General features: G+C 55.2%; 1 protein-coding gene across 20 annotated transcripts; it reads right to left on the reverse strand.

The window, feature by feature from the left end:
• Window positions 1-662: 662 nt before the first annotated feature.
• On the reverse strand, window positions 663-14,420 carry COPZ2 (COPI coat complex subunit zeta 2). 20 transcript variants are annotated; one of them, XR_010594835.1, is made up of 12 exons: window positions 14,231-14,420; window positions 12,898-12,966; window positions 10,884-10,965; window positions 10,085-10,176; window positions 9,594-9,649; window positions 8,850-8,927; window positions 7,977-8,028; window positions 7,771-7,891; window positions 4,755-4,793; window positions 3,597-3,690; window positions 1,530-2,162; window positions 663-1,483 (listed from the first exon to the last, which is right to left on the reverse strand). XR_010594835.1 is itself a non-coding variant. In XM_042844524.2 (10 exons), exons 1-10 carry the CDS (start codon window positions 14,348-14,350, stop codon window positions 2,120-2,122), a joined length of 657 nt encoding a protein of 218 aa, XP_042700458.2. In that variant the 5' UTR covers window positions 14,351-14,416; the 3' UTR covers window positions 663-2,119. The 20 variants fall into 20 exon arrangements, 4 of the variants coding, with proteins under 4 accessions (XP_042700458.2, XP_042700457.2, XP_065434080.1 ...); XR_010594838.1 differs by having other exon boundaries at window positions 7,866-7,891; window positions 12,898-12,972; window positions 14,231-14,412; XR_010594832.1 differs by having other exon boundaries at window positions 12,898-12,972; window positions 14,231-14,412.
• Window positions 14,421-14,860: the final 440 nt, after the last annotated feature.

Here is a 14,860-nt window from a genome sequence, read left to right on the forward strand (position 1 = left end):
TGCCCCAGATCCCTAAGTGGCCCCCTCAAGGATTGAACTCACAACCCTCGACTTAGCAGGCCAGTGCTCAAACCACTGAGCTATCCCTCCCTAGGCGCCTATCACCTCCCCACCCCCGTCCCGGTTTTTCACAGGTGCTATCTGCTCACCCTAGCACACTTACGCATTTGATCCACGCTGCTTCTAGTGGCTCCTAATGAAAAATCACCAGCCGTTCCCTTTTCTCAGAGAGACTCCTGGCCCTACAGTGCTGTGAGGACACACTCAGCAGCCATGGGGGCTGAAGGCAGACCGGACCGTTTTTCATGTACACTAGGCCATGAAACAGATCTGCTGTCCCGAAGTAAAATAAATATTTCAGCCCCCTCACAGCCATGGTACGAAGCCGCAGGGTGCAGAAGTTCACTGCAAAGATAACAAATGCAGGCTCCCCGGGAGCGCTGCTGCCACCGAAGGGAAAACATTTAACAAAAATAGACACGTCCCAGGCTGACGCTGTGCCTGCGTCCGGAGTGATTTTAATGGATGATTTATAAACCCCTCAAAAAATCAAGCCCTGTAATGGAAAAAGTGACAGTCTTAATTCTGCATGGCACAGTAATAGGAGCAGGCCAGGACCCACATGCATTAGACAGGAGAGACCAATAGGGAAAAATGACCCGTGTGCTATAAAACTTTATTTGTTGATCATAAAAGACGCTGGGCATGCCCAGTTTACAGAAATGGATTGAAATGTACCAAGCCCTCGCTGAAGTAAGTATCACACAGCTAGCCAATTCTCCTTCATTCAATTTTCATGTTTTTTCTTGCTATTGATAATCTGGGGTGTTAAAGGGAAGGACATGATCATTCTGAAAATAGGATTTTTACCATAGCCGGGGCCTTTAGTGATGTTTGAGCCGACAGCTATTTGCAGCAGGATTGTTTTTACAAAATTAATGACCGCCAAAGCTGCATGAGGGAGGCAGTGCTGCCTAGTGGCTGGAATGCTGGATTGGGACTCAGGAGACCTGGGTTCTATTCCTAGCTCTGCCACTGGCCAACTAGATGACCTTGGGGAAGTCACTCCCCCGCTCTGTGCCTCAGTTTCCCCATCTGTATAATGACCTGATCTCCTTTGTAAAGTGCTTTGAGATCTACCGATGAAAAGCACCTTGTAAGAGTTTGGGGGGGTTATTAGTGGTCATCATTGGGAAGTTTTGAATCTTACTCTGACAGGGTGACAATGATTCCTGTGCACTCATCCCCACCCTGCAGGTGGGAGGATGTGACAGTGGCACTTACTTCACGCCGACCCTCTGCACAGGCATGGCCATCCTCAAAAGGGACCAAAGGTTGCCTTGGGAGACAGCGGAAGAGATTTTGGAAGTGGCTGAAATATTCTAAAGAGCCTAGGGCGACCTGGATGCCCAAGCCCCATTTGTTTGAATGAGAAAAGGGCATGCAAATCCCTTCCTATGGTTTTGAAAGTCTCAGGCGGTGTCTGTAGGGCCCGACCCTCACTGAGGAGCAAGCAAGCATTGGCTCGCTGCGTTGATCAACAAGTGTGCCGGCACTAGTGACAGCCCTGCAAAAGAAGGAGCCAGCTCTTTCCTGGTGAAACTGAAGATTCAACTAGGGTATGTTCTGGCTCTGCTAGTACCAAACAAAATTTTAATTGACTCTCACGCAGCGCTTTAGTTGGTGTAACTACATATGATCAATCCGCCTATTCAGTCCTTAAATAACAGTAATAGTTCTGGAGTTCTTTATGGATCTTGGGCCAGGTTCTGCTCTCTGTTACACCATTGTCAATCTGAAATAACCCCATCGACGTCACTCCTCATTTATAGTGAGCAGAATTTGGTCTGTTAACCAGTTAATAACCCACCCTCCCCTTTAGCATGCAGAGAATTTCATGGTACCGAGACCGGGTTTAAACCCGTGTCCGTGGAAGGCTGGCGTTCCCCCAGGAGGCGCGGCCAATGTCAGCCATCTTGCATCCTACCCAAAAGCTTTTATCAGACTTTTCATGCCAATTTGCAAACGGCTAATCGAATAAGGCGAGGAATCATTTGCCGTCGCAGTTCAGACCCATCCAATCGGGAGGATCCAGGTGCTCTCCTCTGGGACGTTCACTTTAATAAGGACCATTTAATTTGCTCTTTGGCAGATTGCAGAACCTATTAAGGAAGTGGGGGGAGGGAAAGGAGAAGAAAAACAGAGAGACATTAAGCCCCACAGCCTCCGGGATTCTGCAAACGGATTACGACTCCATATGACCTCAGCAGGACTCCTTCACGGGCACCAAGAGACCCATTTGGTGCCAACATAAACCTGCCCCATTCAAGAGAGGGAGATTTCTGATTCTCCATGAGACAAGCAGGGTGGTTTGCATCCTGATTTCCCTCAAACAGCCACTAGGTGGCAGATGTGCCTCTTCGATACAGCAGGAGTGGCACCTGTGTAGCAAGGGCTCCTGAGAAGGGGGTGAATTAGCTCCTTCTGCCTGTTTATTGCTATAGTTCCCTCCATCCCTGGAAGGAAACAGGGACTCAACTCCCAGAGACCCGACAGCCATAGATTTCCCCTTGTTCTCCAAAGCCCTCCAGCTGCTCTCCGGGCTCAAATGCCCAAGAAGATGCAGCAGTTTTGCAATGTCATGGGGGGAAGGCACTTCTCTCCTCTGCACAGGTCTCAGTGACCCTCCCTCCAGCTGAAGAAGGCTCTACCCAAGCCAGCAAACTCCATTCCAGGAATTAGGTATGTCCGGGAACCCCATTTTAGCCTCAGTCGGCATCCTGGACACTAAGCACCAATCAGCAGGTGCTACCCCACCAACAGTTTGCTGGGGCTAGAGTTGGATCCTACAAAGAACCCCCAGTTTGAACATCCCCAAATCTAGGAGGCCTTCACATTGGGATCTGCATATCGCAGCTCAGGGGAAATGCTGGCTGGAACTGATGTTTAAAACCAGGCCCCTCGCACCTGTCCACCAAATACAGGTCCTGATCCAACGTAGAGGGTAGATTTTTTTCCAAGGAGCAAAGACATCAGTGCTGATGGGAACTGGCTTTAGACCTTACTGGGCACTCCAAGCTGTGATCACCCTGGAGACACATGCCAATTACATACCACAGAGGGCGTTTAGCAGCCAGGAAAGGGAATCCGGTGGTTGGGACCATTACAACAGGTGACCACATACTGTCAAAGAACCCGGGCAACTCTAGTCGTGGTTTAATATCATTTTTTAGCCTCCCCACCCTCAATCTCAAATGGGCTTCTCCGTCCAGCCGTCCTGACCACCCGGTAACTTGCACAGCTGGGCGTGTCTATGGGTGGAAACGCACTAAGCCCCCTGGGGCGAGGGGAATTAGTACAGAAGAGAGAGGCAATTCCCTACGAGTGGTATGATGCCAGCCATGCACCGAGGTGAGTGGGCATAGCACGCGCTGGCCGCACTGTGTATACAGAGCCGACACCGGGGCAAGGAGGTGTTTTCCAGCTGGGTCTTTGGAGGTGAAGGAAGGAAGGGGTTAAGGGAAGTGACTTGGGTGCTGCAGCGACAAGCAACAGAGGCATGTGCAGAGAGGGGCCCAGCTGTGGGAGGCACTTACTCGGCCTGGCGTGAGAAGGTGGTTAGTGCTGGGTTAGACACGGACAGCCCAGCCGCAGGGCTCATGCTGACGGGATTAGTCTAGACAGAAAGACCTGCAAGGAGAGAGCGCGTGAGGGGCATCGCAAGGTTCCTGCTGATACTCCCCGGCAGACCCTGTCTTTCCAGCAGCCTGGAGAACCCTCCCTCCCCCCGCCCAGCATGGGATGTAAGGAACCTGCCCAGAGAGGGACGCCCTGTCTCCAAGCCACCCACTCACCTTGCCCCGTCTTGAGTGGCTATTTGAGGAACCAGGTGGAGCTGGGGGCTTGGTCTGCCGACTCACAAACCTACTGTGGGCGCTCAGGCGCGTTGTCACGAGGCTGGACGCAGCAGAGCCAAGCCTGCTAGCGGCCCGTGAGTTCCAGGCATAGCACATTTCCATTCTAATGTTTTCCCAGCCACCCCCAAAGTGTTGCCTAGTGGTGAGAGCGGGGGAATTGGGAGTCAGGACGCCTGGGTTCTGGTCTTGGCTCGGGAAGGGGAGTGTGGTCTGGTGATTGGGAGTCAAGACTCCGGGGTTCTAGTCTAGAGGGAGGTGGGTGTCGGCTGGGGGGTTAGAGCAGAAGATTATAAATCAGGACTGGTGAGTTCCCTCTCCTGCGTTTGACATGCTGTGTGAACCTGGTCAATTCACTTCACCTCTCCGTGCCACAAGGCCTTTAAATGGGGCTAAAGATACACATCACGGGGGGCACGGAAACTTCCTTGGCCACGGAAAGGGATATTGACACACTGCTGTGAGTGGGACCTGGTGATTTAAAGGCTGACAGCTCCCAATGTTGGGATGTGCTGTACTGATGCTACAGGTGCAAGGGAAGGGGGGATTCTGACAAACCCCTCCGTGCAGACAGCCCCAAGGGGTAGAAGAACCCCTCTAAGGGTCTGGGTGCCCCCAGGGACTATAGAATACCCATTACTCCTCCTTGTGTGACAGCCCTGCCAGGGCGCTCCCAATGGCTAGCCGTGTGCCCTGGAGCTGATCCCTGCAGCGCATGGTGTCTATCTCCTCCATGCTGGTGCCACAGGGGCAGTCACTTCACCAGGCCTCCTCCACTCCCAAGGAGCTGCCCTCCCATGCCAGCCCCCAGAGAGGAAAGGGGAGTCCTGGGACCCTTACCTGGGCAACGCTTTGCTCAGACAGAGGGCTATCGTCCACCTAAAGGAAGGAAAAGGACAGGGAGGTTTAAGGAGGGAGATGGCTGGGGGAAGGGGATGGGAGCGAGTTGATGGATCAGACAGGGTACATGGGGGGAGCAGATCAGAGGGGCTCGGATAATTCATAGTGCGTTCATGGTGCAGGTGACAATGGCCAGGAGACAGAGTGGGAGCTAACCCGGGGCAGCCCCAAGGGAGGCGCAGAAACCAACCTGCGGCTTCCCTGGCTCTCTCCAGGCTGCGGCTTTCTGAGCCGCAGCCTCTTGCCTTGGCTTGGCGGGAGGTGCAGGCTGGCAGCGAGGACTGAAACGTGGGTGGCCGTTCTGTGTAGGTGCAGGGTGGGGCTGGGCCGCGCGCGTGGGGGGGGAGATCACGCAGGCTGGAGGGCAAGCTCCCCTCCACTAGACGCGATGGGTGCTGTGCTAGGGTGTGTGCGCCTGCACCGCTCCCCAAGGGCGCTAGCGCGTCTGCATGTGCCTTCGCCTCCAGCCAGGCCGCCTGCTTTGGGATCCCATCGCTACGAGGAAGCTAGGTAGATGCAGGCGGGCTCAGCACTTGGATGGGGGACCCTGCATGAGATTTTTCAGAAGCACTCGTAGGGACTTGCTGGCCTCATTCCTTAGCAAGGCCCTAAAGCCAATGCCTGAGTGTGACAGGGTGCTAAGCCAACCCTCTGGCACTCCAGCTCCAATTCACGGAGGTGAATTGGAGCTGGGTGCATCACCTGGCCCTAACTGGGGAAGTTGGAATAGCTCTGCCTCATCGGGATAAAAGCCCCAGGGGACGGAAGCCAGGACTGGAGCTGGGAAGAGGGGAAGCTGCACTAAGGGGAGGAGTAGCTTGTCCCCTCTCTCCTGCTGGTAGACCAGCAGAAAGCGATTGTGTGTATTGTGGTGGGAACACTACTTGTAAAATAAAGCACCAGGTGAGTACTGCAACGAAGGACTCTGAGTGACTTTCTCAGCCCAGCAGGGGCGGGAGCCAGGTGGGCCCAGCAGGGACCCCGCTACACTGAGGCTAGGGTGAGCTATTCTCTGGAGAGTCAGATTTGGGGCAACACACAAACCTGAAGTCATTATGACTGTTTGCCAGCATTAAAGACCCGTAGGCACTTCGGGGCATTAACCCCAGTGACCTGGCCTTGTTCCCAGTCAGATGATCGTGTCCTAATTTCCCTCTGTAGGTTCATCTGAATGAAACAGGCTGCACTTCCTGTGGTGCTGGGCGGCTGTTAAAACAGCTGCCACGTTCCACCCCAGAGGTGGCTGCATTTCAGCCATGGGGGGAGTGAGCCCGGCAGAGCCCTCCCCTGCCTTATGGGAGTTTTATGAGGTGAAGCACTTCGGGATCCTCAGACAGAGCCGTGCACGACATTACGCCGGTTATTTATTCTTATTGGCCCACACACATGCGCATTGCAAGAGAACCCCTGATGAAGGTTCACTCAGCTGCCCTGCAGTCCACGGCTCAGCCCCCTGGAGCCCCTTGGAGTGACATCACGGCGGTGGAATGCCGTTCTCCTTCCCAGCTCCCTGCGGCCATGCCGCTATCAGCCCAGGGCTTGTGTTACGCAAACACCGAGCGCGCCAGAGAGAGCAGCGCCTCCCGTCACAGCTGTTTCCAACCATCTTGGGGGGAGCTGGATTAGGAAACGCCATGCGGCTGGCGTGTCCGCTGTATTTGTTTACTCTGTTCTCAAATAGAACAACCGCCTCCGCTCTGGCTAATGACATGCCCGGGCAGCTCTGGGCTCACATGCTCCCATTGCATCAGTACAGATCAGTTGCTGTGGAAGAGGCAACTCTTGCTTGGGACAGTTCTACTTCTCCCCTTTGCTTCCGAGTTAGGCCCTGGTCCAAGCACGGCAAGCGTAACTCTGGACGTACTCAGCGGACAGCGCACAGCTAATGTAACTCAGTGTGTTCACGGAGCCCCGTGTGCCCTGTGGCAACCATGCTGGATTTTTCACCCCCCACCATACAACAGTGCATGGTGGGAAACTCTGCTGGCTATCCCACAATGCCTTAGCTGTTGGTGCACAGGACTGCCCATGCAGTGTGCACTGGGATATCCTCCTGGGACGCAGGACGACTGGTTAATTTGATTACATCTACTCAGTTAGACCTTCCAACAGCAGGACAACCATGTCAGAAGCTGGTAATGACTAGATAACCGCGTCATGGGCAGAGTTGTTATACCGTAACCCCACAAGGTTCGGGACCCAGCTACGCCTTGACGTGAACTTTGTACGGGGACAACCTCGGTACAAATGGGTATTGCCGAAAACTCTTTAGCAGGCAGCGAAATTCTCACTCTGTTAGCGTTGCTTAGATCTCTCCTTGAGCCCAGAGTTCAAATGGGACAACCCCAGAAGCAAGCACACACGGCTACTCCAGGCTTGGAACGATCCAATTAGCTTCAATCCATTTTGAAGGCACTTGATGTTTATTTAGGAGAACTTTGTTTTTTTACAATATTTTTATCAACAAACTCCGTCCTGGCCGGAAATAAACGTGGATACTCCTTGCTAGTTAGTCAAAAGCTAGCAACAGTTGAGATTTGCAATAGGTTTGTTGATAAAAATCATGTGCCATCGTTAATATTCCATAATCATATCTGTCCGATACCGTTGAAGGCAGCAGGATACTCTAGTTCTTTATGAGAGTACGGTATCCTACTGGGAACATTTTAAAAAGTGCTCAAAGCCCAGCAGCTCTGTTTAGGGCCTAAATGGGAGATGTTGGGTGCTGGATCCGTGTGAAAATCTGTCCCTTCCTGCTCCCTCTGTCAGTTTTGTTTGTTAAAGATTTGGCGATGGAGCAGAAACTAACAATGAATAAGAAAACAGAATCTCTCCAAGCCTGACAGCCACTCCAAAGTCACCCGTGGCATGCAGAAGAGGGCGTGACCTACTCAGCTAGCCCACGGCCACGTAGCGGGGCCACGTGTGACATGCTTAGAAGGAAGTGACCTCACACCTGCTTCCCAGCTGGCCGCTGCCTATTTGCCGCCGCTGGCAGGCACGGATTCACTTTGCTCTGAGTTACTGGCGATGTAATCAAAGAGAACAAACCCGTATGCTGCAGGCTCCGAGACCGTCTGGGGTGGAGAGAGTTAAAGAGGGAGATTAAAGCAGAGGGCTCCAAGGGCAGAGAAGTGAAGGGGAGCAGCGGGAAGCACTCACCCTGAAGTTCACCTTCTGGATCACTTGCTGAGGATCGCTCTCCAGAATCACCCTAGGACCAGGGGGAGCAATGGGATTTTCCAATCAGATCACCGCTCTCTTAAGGGCGCTTTCATGGTGCGTTTGCTCCCCGTTGCTACAAAATGGGCCGTGAGTTCTGAGCTGGGGCAACGGGCCAGATGGACAGCCGTGGAAACTGACCCCCTCTCCTTGCCCCAGGAACGGGTACAGCCTAGCAGGCAAGCTTTTCCCCCCTCCCCACCAGCGCACCTCAGCTCTGATAGGGCACTGGACTGGGACTCAGGAGATGTGGGTTCAATTCCCAGCTCTGCCACTGGCCTGATGAGTGGCCATAGGCAGGTCACTTTCCCCCTCTCTGTGCCTCAGTTTCCCCATCTGTAAAATGGGGGTGGTGATACTGCCCTCTTTTGCAAAGCGCTTTGAGAGCTCTGGATAGCAAGGTGCGCAATGTAAGAACCGGGTCGTGGTGTCAGCGGTGGGTGTGAAGTTCCGTTGTCTTGGCCTGTTCGGTACTCGGCTGACAAAGGGGTCGGCTAGCGCCGACAGTGGCTGTGGTTGGTCCACTGGGGGCTGGATTGAGACTTGCCAAACTCAGCTCTGGGTTACTACCGACATGGGCTAGATTTGAACTGGAGACCCAGAGATGGAAGGTTCGTGCCCTGAGCCAGCTGCCGGCCCGCACCCAACACTGTACTGGGAACCTTGGCTCTGACGCCTCCTTCGTCCTCCCAGGACCTTCAGGCTTTTGGCCGCTCTCCCCTCAGTGCCTGACTAGCCCATCTGCCCTCTCCCTCTCTTCCCTGCCCCAGCTCCGAGCGAAGCCCCAGAGAGCAACTGCACATGGCGCCTCACCCCCCGTCGACGATCTCATCCACCACGAGGAACACCCCGTCCAGGTTGTCCAGCAGGGAGCGCTTCTCTACATTCTTCCTGAGGGCAAGACAGGATGAGCCAGTGAGAGTTTGGGACACTCCGTAGCACCAGCACCCAGACCCGGCGCTGCTCCAGAGCACTGAGTCCCAGCGCAGCTGCAGAGACCTCCCCCCACTCCCAGCTGCTCAGGAGACCAGAGGCCCTCATGTGTTGGGGGAAAGGTGACACCCGCTGTCTCATTCCAAGGCCCTGGGCTGCAACGGGAACTGGTCTCCAGCTCTGCGGCATGCCTAGCATACGGGGGTCTCATGCTGAGAGCAATCAGCCAGGTCTCCTGAGTTCCCTTCCAGCAAGAAGAGCAGGTGCGATCTAGTGGTTACAGCGTGGAATAGGAGTCAGGACTCCTGGGCGTCGCCACTGAGTCTCTGGGTGACCTTGGGTGAGTCACTTTCCCTCTCTGTGCCTCAGTTTCCCCATCTGTAAAATGGAGAGCATAGCAGCCACCCCACAGCGGGCTGCTATTGAGGTATTCTGCTAGCGCCCATGGTGTGCTAGGCACTGCCCGTACCCCAGGCTTTCAGGCTTGATTCCTTCGTGTGGGTAAAGGGCTTTGAGACAATGCAAAGGGCTGATGTTATTAGAGCCAGTTTGGGACCCTGGAGCCTGTCCCTGGGCAATCTTGCTAGATGGGATAGGGAGCTCTGGCCGTCGCCATGTACTCACCGTAACATGTGACTGAGGGAGTCGAAGAGACAGGTGAGAACTGCCACTAGCATCAGCTAAAGGAGGAGAAGGAGACATGGATCAACGCGGCGCAGAGCTGCCCACGGGGCCCTCCCTCCCACGCTCGCTCTCCCAGCAGCCCCTGGGTCTCAGGGTGCCTGACAGACAGCAATCGTATTACTGGTAGCTGGACAGAAAGCCATGGCTACAGCGTCCACGAGTCTCCTAGGAACATGCATCGGGACACTGGGCACGTCAGGGAAGAGGAGACAAATCCCCCCTCAAGCCCCTGTGGGGCAGGGCAAGGGCAGACAGAGCCGGGGCAGGGCCTGAGGACGTGAAGGGCCATCCATGTGCAGAGCCCGATGAGTGGGAACGGAGTGCCTCTCTCCCACAGGACAGGGTGAGCGGGGAAAGAGAAGAAACTCCCAGCAGCAAGCGGGCCCTCCGGCTCTGTTATCCTCTGGCAGGAGCGGGCCCCAGGGAGTTACCTCATTTTCCTGGGAACTCCCCACCACGTAGAAAAAGAGGTCGATGCTGCTTTTATAGACAATGGTCAGCCCCTCCAGAAAGGCGATCTCACCTGACACAACGGGAGGGAAGGAGAAGGGGGGGAAGGGGGCGGTGTTAGGCTGGCGCTGAGCACAGATCTCTGTAACGTAAGAACAGGCTGTCCAGACGGGGAGATGGACGGGAAACCTGGCTCACCCCTACAGCAGGGCAGCGGGCGGAGCATCCACACCCTGGGAGGGCCATCAAATGCTTTAAGTTCCTGGTCGTCTCCTTTCGCCATCAACAGTCCAGTGAGCCCAGCATGGCAATGCTGCTCCTGATTTGCCAGCAAGTGACTGTGACGGCCCCAGTGCATTCTGGGACTCCTGAACCCTCTCCACGTCTTACAGCTTCCTACCCACCCTTGGACGCAGTATCGTAAACGGCACGGGGTTGAACTAAAGACCCCATCTCAGGTGTTGCAAGCTCCGCTTGTCAACCTCCCGGGCCAGTGGTTGTGTGACCTGAGACGTTGTACAGGCCTTGCCAGCGTCCTTGTGCTATTCTCTGGAGTGATCTGAGATGATCACCTCCAGGGTGTTATCGTCAATATCGTGACCCCTCCCTGGACTGCAATGCCAGTGGGAGAAAGACGTTATCACATAACCCAAGGGATGCACAACTGCTGGCAAACTTCAAGTTGCACCTAGCGATATAAACAGCCAGTGGCCTGCAGGAACATATAGGAAAACCCTCCTCTCCATCTTCTGGTCCTCTACCCAAAACTCAGCAACTTACTGTCTGTTTTGTGGGTTTTATCGAAAACACTCCTCTCAAAGGTCTTCTGTTCTTTCGTGGATGGAAAGGTGTCGTCGTAGTACTGCAGGGGACGGGAACAAAGGAATTAGAGCAGCCATGGGACCAGCCAATGGGACAGGCAGAAAAAGGAAGGAGAGCTTGGCTAGATGGAACCAATCATGGACAGAGAATCAATACAGAGACCCCAGAAAGGCTATCTATACTGACAGGCATGTTCAAGAACAGTTTGGAGGGGCTGGGAAATCGTCACGTAAATAGGTTTGGGATCACTGTTTATCTCAGCAAGTCAAGGCTGCTTCATTGTCCCGCTTCAAAGTCTTTCCTTAAAACTTGCCTGGGCAGTGATGCCCTCCAAACCTGGCCATCGGAGAGGTGTGATGAGATCGCTGTTCATCATGCCCACCAGTACTGTGTTATTTCCATGTGCTCCCCTCATCAGTCTGTCTCGCGTAGACTTGGATTGGAAGTTCTTTGTGGCACGGATTGTCTTTTTGTTCTCTGCTTGTCCAGCACCTAGCCCGCCCCCCGAGCTCCTCGTCCGTGAATGGGGTTTTTAGATGCTACCGCAATACCAATCATAATAACCTAGAAGTCGCAATCAATGTCCATTACCCCGGGAGCTTACATAACAATCATAGATGCAAGAAATTATAAAGATCAACTAGCCCAACACCCAGCCAGTGTATCTAACGCAGTCCTGGCCCACTCAGCGGAGGTCTCAGAAAACACCATTCTGTCTGGGGTGAACATTTAGAACGGCAAATGCTGCTAACATGAGGAACTTGCCAGGTGTCTTACAGACCGCTATGAGGACAAGGCTCATAATTTGAACAAAGGCTGGGAGGAATGGAGACAGCAAAGCAAGTGACCGATGGGTTTTGTTTGCTTCCTGTCATGTTAGTTCCATGATTTGTGTGTGTGTGTTAACACTTAACTGCATATAGGTGTTGCCTGATCTATTGATTGTGTATTAATTACATTGATTACACTCTGAGGTTTGGTAGGTTCTTATCCCAAGATCATGCCCAGTAGTATAATTATTATCAGCGCCAGTGGTCGTCCACCTGGCCTCTCCCAAGGCTCAGAGGCCGGGTTGCTGACACCTCTATGCCTAAGGCATACTCCCCTCTTCCTTGTTTGTATTTCCTCACCCTGCTACTGTTGGGGTACCCTTCTCCCATAGGTCACTAGTCAGATTAACTCAAGTTTATTAGCATATATGTCAATTAGTTACCATGGCATTCTTGTGGTCAGACATCTGCTGATGTTCCTAATGTAAAATATCCCGAACTGCTACAGACTAGCATCTTGTGGTTACCTGTCAGCCGTTCACTCACTACAGCAGCATTCTCTCTTGTGGTAACTTACGATCTAGGTTAGCTATTGTCTTACAGGCCTTGTAGGCTCATGACGTTGCTGCCTTATCTAGCAAGTACCTACAGGGCGCACAGGCCTCCAGGAGGAAGTGTGTTTTGAGGAGGTCTACAGGCTCAGGTCAGTGGCAGTCTTCCAGGTGCTGGGAGATGAGCATGGGGACATTACAATCACAGGACCCAATCCTGCACCTGGATCTGTGCTTAGCATGCGTCCCAGCTAGAGTTAGCAAAGAGCTTCTGAGAGCAGGGGGAGTGTCATCACCCCCATTTTATAGATGGGAGAACCTGAGGCACAGAGAGGTGAAATGACTTGCCCAAGGCCACACAGTGCCAAGAATAGAACCCAGGAGTCCTGGTGGGTGCCCTCTGTGCTGGCCCATATGGCCAAGGACTTAACTTTTGCCCAGGTAGCTTTATACATCTCCTAAAAGCACGCCAGGCTGCGGCACAAGAGAAATTAATCTTGTCTAGAACTGCCGTGGAAGGGCAGAGGCCTCCATTAAGCCATAATGCTCCTGGCTTTGTTGCTCGCCCCACAGGAGTGTCTTGCCCACCTTGCTGGGAGGCCAGAGACCTGGGGTTAGGGTTTTCTTCTAGGGCAGGTGGGTGGCATTTACCTTGGCTAAGAGTCGCTGTCCATCATTGTCCAAGATGAATATGGCCTTGACTGTGTAGAGGGAAGGCTCCTGAAACTGACACAAGGACAGCGTGAAGCCAGAGGCTGCATCTAGCAGCCCCCAAGGTATGTCCAGAACCCAGGTGCCTCCCGTGCCCCAGGACTGGGTCTGCAACCCCTCCGCCCCATCCCCGAGTGACCCCTTGAGGCTGAAATGGGGCCACAGCAGTTTCCTCCCAGTGAAAGCGCACAGAAAGCCTGGCACTCTGCGCCTGGCCTTGTTCTGATTCACTTCCATCCCTGTGAAGCCAAAGGCCCCGCTCCATGCCGGAGCCCCAGGGCCAGAGGGGATTTGAGGGCTAGGGGTGGTCTGCGAAAGGGTCCATCCAAACCCAAGTTCTGTCATGCACTGACTGCTCCAGAGTCCAAGTCCAAGTGTACCACAGAACCTGGGCCGAGAGGACTGAGATGGGCCTGGCACCGGAACCTGGACTGGGACGGTTCACAGGGACCTGATCCCAGAACCAGCGCTGAGAGAGGGGCCTGGCCCCAGAATCTGGACTGGGATAGATCACAGGGACCTGGCCCCAGAACCAGAGCTGAGAGATGGGCCTGGTACGAGAACCTGGACTGGGATGGTTCACAGGGACCTGGCACCAGAACCAGAGCTGAGAGATGGGCCTGGTATGAGAACCTGGACTGGGATAGATTACAGGGACCTGGCCCCGGAGCCAGAGCTGAGAGAGGGGCCTGGCCCCAGAACCTGGAGTGGGACGGTTCACAAGGACCTGGCACCAGAACCAGAGCTGAGAGAGGGACCTGGCCCCAGAACCTGGACTGGGATAGATCACAGGGACCTGGCCCCAGAACCAGAACTGAGAGAGGGGCCTGGCCCCAGAACTGGGAGTGGGACGGTTCACAGGAACCTGGCCCCAGAACTGAGAGAGGGGCCTGGCCCCAGAACCGGGACTGGGACGGTTCACAGGGACCTGGCCCCAGAGCTGAGAGAGGGACCTGGCCCCAGAACCGGGACTGGGCCGGTTCACAGGGACCCGGCCCCAGGCCCCCTGAGATCAGCTGCTGCAGTAGGCTCCCCTCCAGCCCCCTGGCACTGCCCTTTTCCCCAGCGCTGTCCCCACTGCCTCCTGTGACTCCCCGCACCGGGGTCTCCCCCTGCAACCTCCCGGAACCCCCCCGGCTCTTGCCCGGGGGTCCCCTCCCCGGCTCTGCCCCCGGAGCTGCCCGCGCAGAAAGTTTTGCCCGGCGGCCGGGAAGTTGGCGGAGCCCCGGTCCCCGGGAGCCGCCCGCGCTCCCGTCCCCGCAGCCCCCCGTACCAGCAGCCTCGTGGGGTCCATGGCTCCCGCGGCTGCTGCAGCTGCCCGGTCCCCGCCGCTTCCGCCCCCCGGGGCAGCCCCTTCGGGGTGCTGACGTGGCCGGGCCTCGGCCCGCTGCATCCCGCTGCACGGAGCGCTCGGCCGGGCCGCTCCGCCCCATGCACCGCGGGGAGGGGGGGCAGCCGCGCCCCCTGGGAGCTGTGCGAAGGGCGTAGCTGGGGGGGGGGGTGCAGTCCTGGGGGGCTGGGCTGCCTCGCCACTGGACCATCTAAGGAGAGCGAGCCTCAGGGCAACCTGTATTAACGGGGGAGCTGGGGAATCGGGGTCCCCCCCCAAACTGGGATCCCTCCTCCCGCAATAGTTGAGAGCCTGCCCCCACCCCACCAGCCTTGCAATAATGAGGGGGGCTCGTAGCTAAAATCAGGCGCCTCCCCCGCACCCACCACACTCAGAAATAATGGAGGGACCTAGGGTGATTCCCCCCCCCCCCCCCCAACACATGAAGCTGTCTCCTCTGCAGTCAGTAATGGGGGGGGGGACTATTCCCTCAATGGGCTTCCCCCTGCACCCTGCAATAATAGGAAGGATCTGGGGGGACCCCACGGCAGCCTGCAGCAATGTGGGTGATCT

This window comes from Chrysemys picta, chromosome 24, assembly GCF_011386835.1.
Source record: "Chrysemys picta bellii isolate R12L10 chromosome 24, ASM1138683v2, whole genome shotgun sequence".
NCBI lineage: Eukaryota > Metazoa > Chordata > Testudines > Emydidae > Chrysemys > Chrysemys picta.

What these genes read in the sequence shown, in the direction of transcription:
- COPZ2 (XM_042844523.2), bottom strand. Translation starts at nt 14,350, where the DNA reads ATGCAGCGGGCCGAGGCCCGGCCACGTCAGCACCCCGAAGGGGCTGCC. An exon ending in GATGAGATCGTCGACGGGGG is followed by an intron (nt 8,029 to 8,849) that starts GTGAGGCGCCAT and finishes CCCTGGTCCTAG; the next exon opens with GGTGATTCTGGAGAGCGATC. An exon ending in TCGGAGCCTGCAGCATACGG is followed by an intron (nt 4,794 to 7,865) that starts GTTTGTTCTCTT and finishes TCCTTCCTTTAG; the next exon opens with GTGGACGATAGCCCTCTGTC.